This window comes from Telopea speciosissima, chromosome 11, assembly GCF_018873765.1.
Source record: "Telopea speciosissima isolate NSW1024214 ecotype Mountain lineage chromosome 11, Tspe_v1, whole genome shotgun sequence".
Lineage (NCBI taxonomy): Eukaryota > Viridiplantae > Streptophyta > Magnoliopsida > Proteales > Proteaceae > Telopea > Telopea speciosissima.
Window position 1 is genome coordinate 8620833 of NC_057926.1, and position 15833 is coordinate 8636665.

Genomic DNA, 15833 nt, shown 5'->3' on the forward strand with positions numbered 1-15833 from the left:
GGTTTTCAACCAAATACAAGGCACCCAAATACACATAGGTGATGAAGACGAGGTGGCTTGTTATAAAGAACTTCAAACGGGGTCTTACCCTTCAAAACATGGGTGGGCAAACAGTTGAGTAAATAAGTGGCAGTGAGGACACACTCCCCCCAAAATTCCAAAGGAAGATTGGCTTGGAATCGCATTACCCGGGCAACATTGAGAAGATGTTGGTGCTTGCGTTCAACGGTGCCATTTTGTTGGGGTGTATGAACACAGCTAGATTGCTGGATAATGCCTTTAGATTGAAAAAATGGTTTGGTAGTATTATTGAAAATTTCCAAAGCATTATCAGATCTAAGGCATTTTATAATTTTGTTGAATAGGGTTTGGATCATGGCAAAAAATTGGGGAATTAAATAATTAACCTCCGATTTAGAGATCATAAAAAAAACCCAAGTACTCTGTGAAAAGTCATCTACGATGGTAAGAAAATATTTGCCACCCGACAAAGTAGAGGTGCGGTAAGGACCCCATATGTCAACATGAATTAAGTCAAAATAAGATGTACTAGAAATTATACTTGAAGGAAATGGCAGCCGTGTTTGTTTGGCTAAGGGACAAATGGTGCAAGTGCAATTATTCAAAACGGAAATAGTAGAATCAATTTTATTAAGGTGCGGTTGGGGAAATGAACCGGGATGGCCTAAACGCCAGTGCCAAAGGTCAAAGTGCGCCCCCAGAGATGTCGCAGAAGTAAATGGCGATGTTGGAGCAACCTCAAGAAAGTAGAGGCCGCCATGTCTCTTACCCATCGCTAAAGTCTCCTTCAAGTGTGGGTCCTGAAACACACATGAATCAGAAGTGAAGGTGATTAAGAATTTGGAAGAGGCAGTTAATTGACTGATGGAAAGGAGGTTATAATGAAATGAAGGAACTAGTAAAGCATAATCCAAAGTAATGGCGGGGGTGAGGGAAACAGACCCCGTGTGGGTCACCGGTGTTTGAGAGCCATCCGGCAAAGTGATTGGTAAAATATTAGAAGAAGCAATAGCATTGTTGAGCAAAGAAGCATTAAAAGTAATATGGTGCGTCGCACCGGAATCTAATATCCAAGTTGAAGATGATAAATGAATCGGAGTACCTGCCATGTTAACCAATGGATGGTTACTAGCTGGGATCAAGGCATGGAGCTCCTGGAGTTGTGCGGCCATGAGCGTGGGGGCAGCGACAGATGGAGAGTCGGTATGGGCAGCGGCCACAAGGGAAGGAGTGGAGGATCGAGTTCCATGGCTGGATCGTTTAGCATTATTACTGTCCTTCCACCAGTCCGGGTAGCCAACCTTCTTAAAGCAGCGAGAGTCAGAATGACCGTCACGACCACAAAGAGAACAATGATAAAATGGCTTAGTGGAGGAATCCGATTTGGTGCCAACCGAAGTCAGTCGAGTGGCAGCCATGGCAGCGGAATCAGGAATAGCTAAGCGGGCATCGGTAATGGAATGTTGTCAATCTTCTTGAAGGAGCAAAGAGTAAGCCTTGTTGACGGTAGGTAAAGGATCCATGAGCAAAAGTTGGCTACGAACGGCAGTATAGGTCTCATTTAATCCTTGTAAGAAGTCCATAAGATAATCCTCTGCAAGAAGGTCCTGTAAAGGCGATAAAGCCCCACAAGATCAAGATGGAAGGACCCGGTATGATAGTAGTTCATCACGGTATCCCTTGATCTTAGTGTAATAAGCAGAAATGGAATCGGTTCCCTGGACATGGGTAGAAATAGCCCCGCGAATTTCAAATATGCGAGGGGCATTCTTCTGGTAAAACCAATAGAGCAAGTCAGCCAAAACATCTTTGGCTGAATTGATCCAGAGAATACTGTGGGCAATAGAGGGTATGGTGGAATGCATGATCCAAGAACGCACCATACTGTTGCAACGAACCCAGTGACAGTAATCGGTAGAGGTAGTTTCAGGCTTCGTAAGGGAACCATCGAGAAATGCAATCTTGTTCTTAGCTTCCAAATCCATAAGTATCGATCGATGCCAAGTTGGAAAATTATCCCCATCAAGGAGGGGAGTGACCAGAGAAGAACTGGGCTGATCAGAAGCATGTAAAAAATATGGGGAAGTGGTGGGTAATGGCGGCACTGCCGCAGGTGTGGTGGACGAATCACTCATGGAGAAAGCTCAAGAGAAGGTAACCTAGAGTGATACCATGTTAGTAAGGAAGCACCAGGATTTGGAGCTAATACTAGCTTGCTTTCCATTGAATGAATGAGGTAATATATACACAATGTACAAGGATCAGTCAAAGAATTAATCAATCCTAATCTATAGCTATACAAAAACAATCTTAACAAATATAGTTACATGGGTGAAAATGGAAGGTTGGTGGATGGAAAGTTGGTGAGATGGATGAGGTGGATAAGATGGATGAGGTGGAACGTGGATGGATAAGATTGAAGGAGAAGGAAAAGCTTTCTGTCACTGTGAGGAAGGGTGGAATTGTGTGATCACCAAGACCAAATGCCCAGATGCCGGCAAGGTGTTCTTCAAGTGTGGCGAAGGTTGGAACTGTGTGAGCGTGACAGATGCGGGTATCAGTACTACCTCAAGCAGCATCCCTGACCCTGAAGGCTTTGGTGGATTGGGAAGAGGCAAGACTTTCTGTAAATGCAAGGATGGGTGGGCATGTGAAATCTATAAGACAGAGACCCCTGATGCGGGCAATCCGTTCTATAACTGTGCCGAAGGTTGCAAGTGTGTGACTCCTGCTTAATGCTTTGTTGTTGAGAACAATAGTAACTAGTAAGGTGTGGGCTTGTGAGCTAGCCAAGAGTGCATAGAGTGGGGATCTTTATCCTCTCAGGTTCCCTATCCGGTACAGTTCGTCCGGTTCCTCTCATAGGGAGCAGAAATGACCACCTTACCTCCTACTTGAACACACTGCCCGGGTGGGGTCCACCCCCTCTCTTATTAGAGGGACTAGGGAATTGTACCGGGCAGAGAACCTGAGGAGATAATTTTCTTTCTTTAGTTCAACATTGTCTAGTGTTTGTAGGTCATCATGTGTGTATCTGTTGTAATGTTATGATATTGTATCTATTTTTTTTTTTTTGGTAGAATATGATGTTGTATCTGTTACATAAAATAAAAAGATGTTTAAAAATATGTAGTTGTGAACTTTTCTAAAATTAGGGCGATGAAGTTGTTGGCAGTGGAAGGTGTCATATAAAAATTTTTGGGATTCGATTCTGTTAGTGTTAAGTGTATTTGAATGATCTGATCAAGATTAGGGATGTAAATGGATATCTAAAAAATCGGAATCCAATCCGTATCCATATCCGTTTAGGGACATTCATATTCGTTTAGAGATATTCGGAAAAAAATCCGAATACTCCGATAAAAATTTGTCTGAAAAAAAATTCGAATACTTAATAATAAAAACTTAAGTAAATAATGATCTTGAGGGTTTTTGAAGATTTGACAGGTTCTAGAATATGAGGAAAAGATAATCATGATCTAAGAGATATGGATTGCCGTTACCAAAAAATAAAAAAGAGATATGGATTGAGAGTAAATTGTATCCGCTAGGGGGAGGAAGGGCAGAGATGTTAACGGATGGTCAAAAATCCAAATTTGATCTGTATCTGAATCCATTTAAAGATATCCGTATTCAGCCAGGGAATATCCGGATCCGTATCCAAACCGAATCTGATCCATTTACATCCCTAATCAAGATAGGGTTTAGTGTTACCTTGAAACCCACAAGGGTAGGTCCTCCGAAGGAATATAACATTTCTAACATTGAACTCAGTCACACAATCAATTCACAAGATGACAAAAAATAGGTTAGATAAAAAAAATAGTGAAGCAAAATTGCTTCACTCTTCATCATGAAGCAAAATTGCTTCACTCTTCATCATGACATATAGAAGGACATTTAATTAAGAAATCATCATTACATATTTGTGTTTGGAGATTTATTACTCTTCTTCCTTTGTAATCTTCACTATATTGTAAACACCTGCTCCAGCTAGAGCCCCCAATGTGGGTGCCAAAAGATATATCCAAATTGAATCATATTGATGAGCTGCAATTGCTGGACCTAAAGTTCGGATGGGATTCATTGAAGCGCCAGTCAATGGTCTGTTGATTCAATGTAGTAATTAGTTTTGCATATAAGATAGATGGTAAAATGAAATGAATGATAATGGCTTATCCTGACAAGCTTCTCAAGACAAATATGCATCACATGAAGATCAAAGGGCGCGCATGAATGAATAGTCTTGTTTTTTACCCAAAAAAGGAGAGAAGATCAAAGGGCTCAATTTTGTGAGTAGCTAGACCCTAATTAAGGTCTCTTGTATACTTGTCAAGTTTTTGTCTAAACAGAATTGTTTGAAATAAAGTTTGGAAATCTCAGGTTTAGAAGGTGCATTTACGTATACCAACAACTGAAAATACAAGGTTGCATTGAAACACATTGGTGGGTATTTTATTAAATGTGATCAGCATAAAACTGATACAGGACTAATCTATGGGGAAAAAAAACCTCTGCAATGCCCTAATCTGGCGGTGCACTGTAGTGCGGGTCTGAGAGCTCGTTACGTGGAAGATGCGATATCCAATGGTGCCGAGCTCGAGAAGAAAGAAAGGAAGAAAAAAAAACTGCCTTGCATCGAGCTCGCACCGTTGGATGAAGCTTCACTGTCGAGCTCTCAGGGACGCATTGCAGTGCACCGCCAGATGCCCACATTGTTGAGGATTTTAATCCCTAATCTATAAGATGAATAACTAATCCAATGGTCAATTGGCCAATCCAACTAACTGTCCACGTGGCTAAAATAAGTGGACCATTATGAGAAGCTTATCAAAGTGGACTGTCTAAATGAACTCCTTCACAATAGTAATGATAATAACATAATAAAAACAGTAACAACAATAACGACGACAATAATAATAATGAGACTACTAGACCCCTTCGGATACTACAAAGTTGTGCTTAAAGTAAAAGAAAAACAATTAAAAGAAGATTAACATGAAACACTTAAAACAAGAGTAGAGCAAGATTACAATACATAAACAGTAACTTAAGATTACAACTCACACAAAAGTGACTTGAGAGAACTTGGTAATAATCACAATTCCTAGAGGTTCCCTCTATTTATAGAGGAAGAGAGTTGTCTAGAGAGGACATGAAAAGACGAAGTCTCTCAAGAAGAGGAAGAGGTAGAGTCTCTTCACTTAAAACAAGAGTAGAGCAAGATTACAATACATAAACAGTAACTTAAGATTACAACTCACACAAAAGTGACTTGAGAGAACTTGGTAATAATCACAATTCCTAGAGGTTCCCTCTGTTTATAGAGGAAGAGAGTTGTCTAGAGAAGACATGAAAAGACGAAGTCTCTCAAGAAGAGGAAGAGGTAGAGTCTCTAAAATGAAGAGACAAGGTCTCAAGAAGAGGAACAGATAGTCTCCAAAATGAAGAGACAAAGTCTCTCAACAATAGGAAGAGGAAAAGTCTAGAAGCTTTCTAGAGAAGAAGTTTTAATCCTCTCAAATCCTTGGCATTCTTTGCTGGTGTTTCTGGTGGAATTAAAGCTCAGCTTATGGACATATTAGGCATTTATGGGCATTCCTTTGATCTCTTCGAATCTTTCTTCCCATTATCGTTCTCCTATCTTGAATAGGCTTTGGAAGAGAATACAATTATGGAAAAGTTAGATTCTCACTTTTGCTGGCCACCTAGAACTCATTAGATCGGTTGTGCAGAATTCCTATATCTATTGGTCTGGAGTACTCGGGCAACCAGCTTCTATCACTTCTAAGATTGAATCCATTATATCTTCTTTCCTTTGGAAAAGCCAGAAAAGCCCAATTTCCTTCATCCTATTAGTTGGGCAAAAGTTTACCTCCCTAAATATGAAGGTGGGCTTGGGCTATTTGAATTTTGCAGGAATCATCAAACTTATATGGAAATTGTATCTAGAATAAAAAGCATTTTGACTTATTAAGTATACTAAAGATACCTAAATTTGGTCTCCATTTGGACTGCCACCTGCCCTGTGGATACATCTTGGGCTTGGCAGAAAATCTTAAACCATAGACATTTTGTCAAAGATGTCATGTGTTCAAGCATTGATGATGGATTTGATACATATCTTTGGCTTGATAACTTACATCCAAATGGTGTTTTCATTTCTAAATACGGCGGTGATAGAATTAGATATGATGTTACTTATGATAGAATGACCAAGGTAACATCATATCTAATTCTATGTGCTTGGAATTTCAGAATTTTATCACCGCCGTATTTTAGAAATGAATACGGGTCACATTGTCCAAGCACCTTGTCCTAGTCCTTGGAATTTCAGAATTTTGATTGAGGTTTGGTGTCGTCTCTCTTCTATTCTGTTGAGACCTAGGTGTAGTAGTGATTTAGTTCAATGGCTGCACCAACTCTTCTAATAAATTCACCTCTACCTCTGCCTGGGATTTGATTAGATCAAAAGCTCAAAAAGTTCAAAAAGTCTCTTGCCATTCGTTTTTTTGGTTTAATTCCAATACTACCAAACATAGTTTCACTGTTGGAGAGAACTTACTCTATCTCTTCTGACCTAGGAGTTCCTTCTCAAGAGAAATATACCAATCTCCAATTGATGCCTCTACTCCAAAAACAATATTGATCACCTCTTCTTCTCTTGTTCTTTCTCAAGATCTGTTTGGAGAGGTGTTCTTATAAAATGCTAGCCTCATCATAGGATTATCCTTTCCTTTCAGAGAGAAGGGAGATGGGTCTTGAAAAATTTTAGTGGCAAATCAACATGTGACTCTATTGAAAAGCTTGCCTTTGGTACTGTGATTCACCATGTTTGGGGAGAGGAAAAAAAAGAAGATGGATCTCCTCGACGCGTACTATTGAATAGATCTGGGAAATCATCACATTTGAGATCAGGAACAAACTCCTTCCATTCATATGCGAGTCCATACACTCCTCGAAATAAGCATCTTGCCTCTTTTTGGGATCTTCCTCTTATTTCACCCTATCCTAGTTTTTGTTTTATCATCCCTTTGGTAATGTTTTCTCCCATCCCTGATTTTTTAATGTATAATCCTTTGATTTTATGTTTTGTTTTGGTTGTTTGAATCATCTCCCTTAGCTAGGATTCTTGTCTGATCTGTCGTATTCTGCTCTTTTTTTAATATATTTTCATTCACCCAACGGGGTAAATTTTGTTGTCATGACATTGTTGACAAATGGATTGTAACCATGGCTCTCATTTTGCAACTTTTGGAAATGTGATGTGGCAATGTAACTATTGGATATCTAGGTAATGGTTTGGATTAGTCACATGTCAAACTTCAACCTCAAACTCGATCATTTCCCCACCCATGCTATGACATACACTCATGTATATCATTACATCCTCTTGTAGTCCTGTGCACCATTTTTATAGTTATTTAATTAATGTTTTTATTTTATTTTATTGTGATCCAATCTGATTAGACTGAAATTGACATGTGAATAACAAGTCTAAAATGAGGAGGAGAATGGAAAATCATAAAATGCTGCTATCGTGGAAGGGTCCTGGGTGATGATGAAGATATCCTTCTCACTACATCATCGAGTTTGGATACTTCAAATTGGATTTTAGATTCTGGTTGTTCATTTCATATGTGTTCAGTCAGGTATTTATTTGCTACATATCATGGATGTGAGAGTAGTATTGTCAAAATGGCAAATAATACAGAAAGCAAAGTTGCTAGGATTGGGACTGTACGGATTTACATGTTTGATAGGATTGTGCAAACTTTGACTGGGTTGAGGCATGTGCCAGATTGAATCTGATTTCACTGGGAACACTAGATTCAAGAGGTTTCAGATGCTCATCTGAAGGTGGAGTTCTTAGGGTTTCAAGAGGGGTCATGGTTGTGATGCAAGGATAAATGATTAGAAATTTGTACAGACTTGTAAGGAGTGTTGAAACAGGTGGAGCTCCTATTGGAACTCAAGCAAGAGGGATGGAGGACAAAGACTACATCTAGTTCAAGTGATGAATAGGTGCAAGTCCGGAAAGGAACGGGTGTCTTTCGCTTCAAATTTGGTGAGTGGCGGTGATCTCTCAGAGCGGGCTGTAGCGAAAGGAGAGGTGGAGCCATGTGACATCGTGCTGCAGTGGTGAGTTGTACGAGACACCCCAGTTGGGGGTAGGGCATGCAGGTTTCGGTATGGCAGTCAGGTAATGAAACCCTGGCAGATGTGGGCCATGTGATTGGTATGGAAGATACGCAAAGTTAATGGAGGAGTTCGTAGACTCAACAACAATGCTGGTCTTCTTTAGGGTGGCTTGCAAAATCTAAGCCAAGGTGGAGATTATTGAGTTTGTGTGTGTCTTGTATTCTACAGGTCCACATAATTACAATTGGTCTGTATTTGTAATTGGGATAGGTTTTGGGTCCATTATATGTATGGGGGTAAAATTATAATTATAAGAGGATTGGGGTTCCCTATATATTGTTTCTATGTGGAAACCCTAGTAACAAGCAAAGGGGAATACTTTGTGAGGTGGAGAGTAGATCAGTTTAAAAAACGGGACCTCTTTAGCCCATGGTAGATCAGTTTAAAAAAGGACTTGCAGCCTAGAAGGGGCGGCTTCTCTCAATGGTGGGGCGTATCGAGCTGCTTCGATCTGTTATGGGAAGCATCCCTGTTCACAATTTCTAGTTTATCTCTGGCCGGTGGCGACAATAGATGTGATGGAGAGATGGACTCAAAACTTCATATGGTCAGGGGAAGCAGATAGATCCAAGGCCATAACAGTGCGCTAGGATTGTCTGTGTAAGCCAAAAAAGGAGGGGGGCCTTGGAATTAGACGATTAAGGGACCTTAATATGGCGCTGATTGCCAAGTTAGCCTGGAACATTAAGAATGATGACTCGGACTTTGCCTCATTTTTGCGTGGGAGATTTTTAAAGCCTGACAGGTCTCTCAGAACTTCGGCTAGATCGTCCTCCCTCCTCCCTGGTCTCAGAAAAGTGTGGGACTTCATTTAGACTTTGGAGCGCTGGGTGGTTGGTAATGGGCGCTCGATCAGGTTCTGGTGCGACAAATGGATAGGAAACCACAGTATTGAGGAGTTGCTCCTCCCCGCCCAGATGCCTCGCAATTTATCTGCAACTGTTTCGGATTTTCTAGAGGAGGGATCTCGGGTTTGGCTAGATCTAAATGCCCCGACCCTACAAGATATTTTCTCTAAGATCCATGATTTGGGGGCTTTGGGCGCTGACAATAGAGATATACGAATTTGGGCTCATTCCCTATCAGGCACCTTCTCGGTCAGGACTGCCTGGGATTCCATCAGAGTGAAATCGCCTAAACCTTCTTGGTATCGGGCAGTCTGGCAACAAGAACTCCTTCCCCGTACTTCTGTGTTCGGATGGCGACTGGTGTATGGCGCGCTACCCACGGTCGACAAGGTGTGCCAAAAGAGGGTACCTATGGTTTCCAGATGTGAACTGTGCTTGGCAGCGATAGAATCAGCCGATCACCTCTTTTTGAACTGCGTTTTCTCTTGCTCTATTTGGAGAGAAGCCCTCAGCCTATTTGGTGAAAATTAGGGTGGTTTCCCCTCCATAGAACTGCTCTTTTCCTGGTGGCGTAGAAAGTCCAAGGTAGTTCCACTGCCCAAAACTTTGGGGGGGGGTCTCTACTAATTATAATCTGCCAGCAGATATGGATGGAGCGTAACAGGCGCAAATACGATAACTTGAAAAGATCCCCAAAGCAAGTTATGAATCTATGCATCAGATCTGTTACGGATTGTTCTTGTATTAGAGAGGTTCCAGTTTAGACTATCCGCGACCTGGTGTTAGCTAGAAGGTTGCACATCGACATTTGCAGACCCCCAGAGAGAGATATAATGGAGGTAAAGTGGAAGCAGCCCCCACCAGGGTGGTGGAAATTAAATATTGATGGTTCATCATTAGGTAACCTCGGTGCCTCAGGGGCGGGTGGAATTATTAGGGACAGTATGGGTTCAATTATCAAATGCTTTGCATCTTACCAGGGTGTGGGTACTAACTACATAGCGGAGATGGCTGCTTTTTCGCCAGTGTAGCACAAGCTCGAAGCTTAAATATTTCAAAACTATGGATTGAGAGCGACTCGGGTGCAGTGGTAACCTCCATTCTTACTCGTAAGATCCCATGGGCTTTCATGCAGATGTGGTGGTCAGCCTCTTGGACACCATTCAATGGCGTATTTCACACTGTTATCGTGAGGTAAACGCTGCGGCAGCTTCCTTAGCAAACCACACAGCAAAGGCAAAAACTTCTTGTGCATGGAATGACACTCCAAACTTCATTGCACGAAAAGTCTCTTGGGACGCTCTAGGCCGCCCTACTTATAGATTCACTTAGTCTCAATTGATGGGGCCACGGTTAGGACCCAGTCGTTGTAATGAGTTCCTAGGTCTTATTGTTTGGATAGTCTATCATTAACTCTATTGTGATTTTACCTTACATTAATATACACATTGCTGATCTTTAATTAGCAAAAAAAAAAAGTGAGGTGGAGAGTAATGTAGAGAGTTTTTCATGAAATAATAGAAAATCTCTGGTTCTCTCAGGTGGATGCAGGCAATCTTACCGAATTCCTTGTGTTATGTGTGATTGTTTGCTTGGGTTCTTCCTCGTGGTTCCGCATTCATCCCCAAAACCATTGAACTAGTATCTATCATTTACATTGATGTCAATAGATTTCTTTTCCCCTCTCCCTCTGTGTAAGGATTGTAACTGGTTTTTTCAATTACATCTCCGGACCTTAGACGAATCAGATCATGGGAGCTTGAAAAATTCAAAAATTTGAATTTCCACATCGGCCCTCCATATGGCTCAAAAATGGTGGATTATGTAGAGAATGCCCTTTAAAAAAGCCATATGAAAACTATTTTCCAATGATGATGACGATGATTATAATAACAATCCTACTACTACTGTTAGTAATAATAAGTTCCTTGAAGGGCAACGTGGGCCCTGCTGCGCCAACGTGGGGTGCCAAAGGAGCATGTTTGGAAGCATCAACATGGGTAGGATATTTGCCTTTCATGTGGGTAGCTAGGGTGGTCATTTTGCGCCTATGTCTCAGCGCAGGAGCACTTTGCCTTTTAGGGTTCTTTTTCCAAACTATTATAAATTAGGAAAAAAGTTCTCTATGGGGGAGTATTCAGCTCATGCCAGACAGAGGGGGCAAAATGACCACCCAGCCCCCAATGAAAGGTGAAAATCCCACCCCCATGACGTCAATGCATGTGCTCTCATTGGCCCATGCACGCAAGGGCCACGCTCCCCCACAGAGAACACTGACCCTATAATTTGTTCCTAGTTGTTATGCTTTTGCCTACTTTTAATGCAACCAAACATGCATAGTGTTTGATGGATTATTGAATGAAACAAAGAAGAGTTGTTTAGATATTGATCGCTATTACTTACCCGGCTACAAGAATGTTCAACATAACTGCTCCCCCGATAGCTATTCCTGCTAATTGTCCCACCTTAGGAGTGATAGAAAGCCACCATTAATCGTTCACCATGCATGGTAAAGTTTACAAGACAAATTAAGACAGTGAAAAAATAATAATAATATAACTCAATTTAAATTAGACATAAGCAGCTAGGGGTGTAAAAGGCTATACTCACTGCTCGAGGATCAGTAGCAACAGCAAAGATGACAAACATAAGAATGAAGGTGATGATAAACTCAAGAGCAAAAGCCTGTGTAGTATTTACAGAAGGTATAGTAACCCCACCAGACATGAAGGGGTGAAATGTTCCCTTGAGGACAAAGGAGGCACAAATTGATGCTAATACTTGTGCTATAACATATGCTGGAACCTGAACCCAAGGAAACTTGCAAAATGTGGCAAAAGCCATAGTCACTGAAGGATTAAGGTGTGCTCCAGAGATGTGACCTATTGATAGTATCACTATCATAACTGCTAGTGCTGAACAAGCTGCATTGCCAATAAGTGTTTCCACACCATTATACTTTTGGTTCACAATTGGTCCAGCAGGTGCTGAAAATATCAAAATGAATGTTCCCACAAACTCAGCTCCAACCTGTAATGGCATGATTTTGACATTGTTAACAAAACAAATCAACTGACTCATCATCAATGCATTCAATACCAGTGTCTAAAAAACGAGAATCTAAAACGATGCAGAAAAGAATGAAATGCACACAAAGATTTACGTGGTATTGACAAAATTGTCTACATCCATGGTGAGACGAGACATGCTTTACTATCAATGGAGAATAGGTACAGCCGCGCTCGTCCTCACACCTCTCTCAGATCGATATAGAGAAAGAACCCTCGCTACAAATATATAATGAAACCCTATACAGGTAATTTACTGAAATACCCATATAACATTCACATATACACACACACCTCGTAACCACACACTCACAACCATGTGGCCAGATCTTCCAAGTGCACACAATTATTCATTCCACCCGGCCTGTAGAGCATTCCACAAATATACACACAACCATATAGGATTCAAGTCATGTGGTTCGACATTGTGCATATATATTCACGAAGCAAATGGAAGCTTGGGATACTACCCAAATCCTACCATTGTACAATGCACAATACAACTTTTATGTGGCCTCCCACCACAAATGAGCTACAACCTCTAATTTATGTAGCTACAACTACAATGGAGCACCCACCCCAAATCTAGGTAGCACTCACTACCAAGAAGCATCAACCCTTCTATCGAGCACCCCACCTGATAGCCTCAATGTTTACAATAAATGGAGAATATATAACGACAAGTCCCAATTTAAATCTCAAACTAGGTTAGGCATTTCATCATACATATAGCCTAAACACTAGTACATACATGTGGGAAATACAACCAAAGTAGCTAGGTTACCTCCAACCAATGTTGTCTTCCTCATTGTACGGCTCACATTCAGTCGAGTGATGCTTCTTCAATTCGTTGCCAAAACTTTAAGCAAGTTGTCACTTGGAGATTCTTGAAGTTTCATGCAAACCCTAGGTTTGTTCTTCCTCTTCTTCTTCGTCTTTTCTCTTTCTTATGCCTTCTTCAAACCCTAGAATGTCTTCTTGAATATCACTTGCATGCTTGAAAGCATCAATGGAACATTAAAGGTTGGGGATTCTAAGGTTCTTCATATTTGGAGCTTCCTCTCCACTCAAAACACTTCCTTCTTGCTCTAATATTCTCTCCTTGCAAGTCTTTCATAGAGTCATAGGTATTTATAATATTCCCAAACAAATAGCTCTAAATCAACCCGCAATATATCAACAATGAGTAACGAATAACAATAACACGCAATGACAAGGCCAGGGGCTGCACACAGCGGAACTAGAGTAGTGTATCAGGGCTCTTATACCATGATAAATCTGGTAAACCTCTGTATCTATTCCCTTGCAATGGATGAAAATATAAAGAAGAGAGTGCCATCTAAGTATGGTAACTTCTAAACAAGCTAGCAAACAAAATCAATGGTAATATTACATACAATAATGATATTATACATACCTACACAATATTACAACCAACACCTGTCACTATTGTTCTTAATTACTCTTCTTTGCCATATTTTGCTATATATGTAAGAATAAAATAAACATTAAACAAGAAAAAAAAAAAAAAAAAAAAGGAGGTAATTAAGTTTCCCTTCACCACCACGAAGGAGGATTTCCTCCAGCCGTGGCGGGAGCTGGAGGGTCCACCCCCGCTAAATGACAACAAAATCAGGGGTGAGCTGGTCATTTCACATGTGGGTCCCATTTGGCCCCCACCTGTGAAATGATCAACCCCCGTTTTTAGGGTGGTTTTTGAGCCCTGGACCCTCCAGCTCCTGCCACGGCTGGAGGATCGCCATGTCCCTCACCAATGGGTCTGGCTGTCTTGGGATGGACATAAAAAACAGTGGAGAGGACATTATTGACTGACTCAATAGAGTAAGAGGCAAGAGTATTTATGATGAGTAAGAGGGCAGGGTATTTATGACCGACCCTAAATAGGTATATTTTTCCTTACCCATGGTGGAGGAAAACTTTCTTCCAAAAATGAAACCATCATCTACTCTTACCCCAAAAAAAAAAAAAATAAATAAATCAAATAGTCTATCAACCAAGAAGAAGAAGAAGACAAATTGAACAAAATCTAAAAGCAAAAGGTTATCCACTACGAAATATATATAGTTGGCACTAATGGTCAATATTCATCTTGAACTCTACCTTCTTAGCAGAAAGCACATATTTATCACTGTTCACCATGCCGAAGCATGTACAGCGCTTCTTCGGCTTCCTCTTGGATGAGACGGAATCCACTTGGACTTTTGTTGAAGGTTGACAGCTAGGCGACTCCGATTTATGCATTCCTTTTTCCTCCAAAAGAAAAGAAATTCAGTAAAAAAAAACAAAAAAACCATTTGATTATGCTTCAAACAAGAAATAATTATAGTTCTAAAGAGGCTTTGAATACCAGAGGCAGATTCTCCGGTCCTTATGATTTCTGCTGATTTGTGGGATTGGAAGTCCTCAACATTCTCTGGTGGAACTTTTTCCATGTTCTCTCTGTAATGAAGACCCAAATATTCTACCCAAAGTCCTTATCAGACCCTCAAAGAGAAACTCTAGATAGAGAGAGAGAGAGAGAGAGAGAGAGAGAGAGAGAGAGGTTTTGGAAGAAGAGATCTTCAGGGCTTCATAGTTGTGTATGTAGTGGTTATGCAATCAAAATGAAAAATATTCATAAAAAAAAAGTGGGTCCCGCCATTATGGGGTTTGAGGAGAGTCATAATATATGTAGCCTTACCCCTGTGCTTTCGCAAAAAGGATGTTTCAGGATGAAAATGAAAGAATACATAAATATTAAAAATAAAAAAAAAATAAAAAAAAAACAATGGTTGGGCTTCCACAAGTTGACCTAATTTATGTGCTCAGGATCTACCATTGATTATTCTTTAACCATACTCAAGAACAACATAGTTGAACCAAATTGAGCCAAGTGGACACAATTTGGTCAAAATTTATCATTTCTCTGACCAAGCCCAGCCTGCTTGCAGTGGGAAGACCTCATTTTTCACACCTTAAATCGTAAGCATTTTAATGAGATTCGCATGGACAAGGCCTCTTCCACGAAGAAAGGAAGGGAAAAGAATAGAGAAGAAGTTTTCCCTCAAAATACATGTTCAACAATACAAATTACTTTTGAAACACACTAAAAAAAATTACTATTTTTTGTTTTTTTGATGAAAAAAGAAAATTAAAAAAAAAAAAGATTGAATTGTGGTTATGGGCGCTTCAGCTAGGTTAATGACATGATACTGTATCATGATTGATGGGCTTGTTTTGGGTGGAGAGGTGTTCTCAAGAATGAGAATGTCCATTGAGATCTTTTGCTGCTTTACTATGTTTTTGGCGCGGGTGAAGAGAGAATCCCCATTTGATTAGCATGAAAAGGATAATTTTCGATCCTACACGTACAATAGGAAGTGGGAGTTAATAATGACATAAGAATTCTTCCTTATCTATGGTTGAAGGAAAACTTAATAATTCCAATGCACGAGGCTCCCGCCATTGTGGGGTCTAGGGAGGGTCACAATGTACGCAGCCTTACCCCTGCTTTTTGCAAAGAGGATGTTTCCAGACTCAAACCCATGACCACTTGGTCACAATGGAACAACCTTTAACACTGCACCAAGACCAGCCCTCTTAAGGAAAACTTAACCAGCCACGTGTACAAATTGGGATCGTCAACTATCTGTCCAGGCTCATATGTATTGTGCTTTCACCTATGTACCCTAAC

General features: G+C 40.5%; 1 protein-coding gene across 1 annotated transcript; it reads right to left on the bottom strand.

The window, feature by feature from the left end:
- Positions 1-3964: 3964 nt before the first annotated feature.
- Positions 3965-14381, bottom strand: LOC122644662 (probable aquaporin NIP5-1). Its single transcript, XM_043838051.1, has 4 exons — positions 14261-14381; positions 11682-12101; positions 11475-11536; positions 3965-4127 (listed from the first exon to the last, which is right to left on the bottom strand). Exons 1-4 carry the CDS (start codon positions 14297-14299, stop codon positions 3965-3967), a joined length of 684 nt encoding a protein of 227 aa, XP_043693986.1. The 5' UTR covers positions 14300-14381.
- Positions 14382-15833: the final 1452 nt, after the last annotated feature.

Bases quoted from the DNA above. Each gene is read 5' to 3' on its own strand.
- LOC122644662 (XM_043838051.1), bottom strand. From the start codon at position 14,299: ATGGTGAACAGTGATAAATATGTGCTTTCTGCTAAGAAG. The intron at 11,537-11,681 runs GTGAGTATAGCC...ATCACTCCTAAG, and splicing joins TTGCTACTGATCCTCGAGCA to GTGGGACAATTAGCAGGAAT. The intron at 4,128-11,474 runs GTAAGTAATAGC...TTGAATCAACAG, and splicing joins TTGAACATTCTTGTAGCCGG to ACCATTGACTGGCGCTTCAA.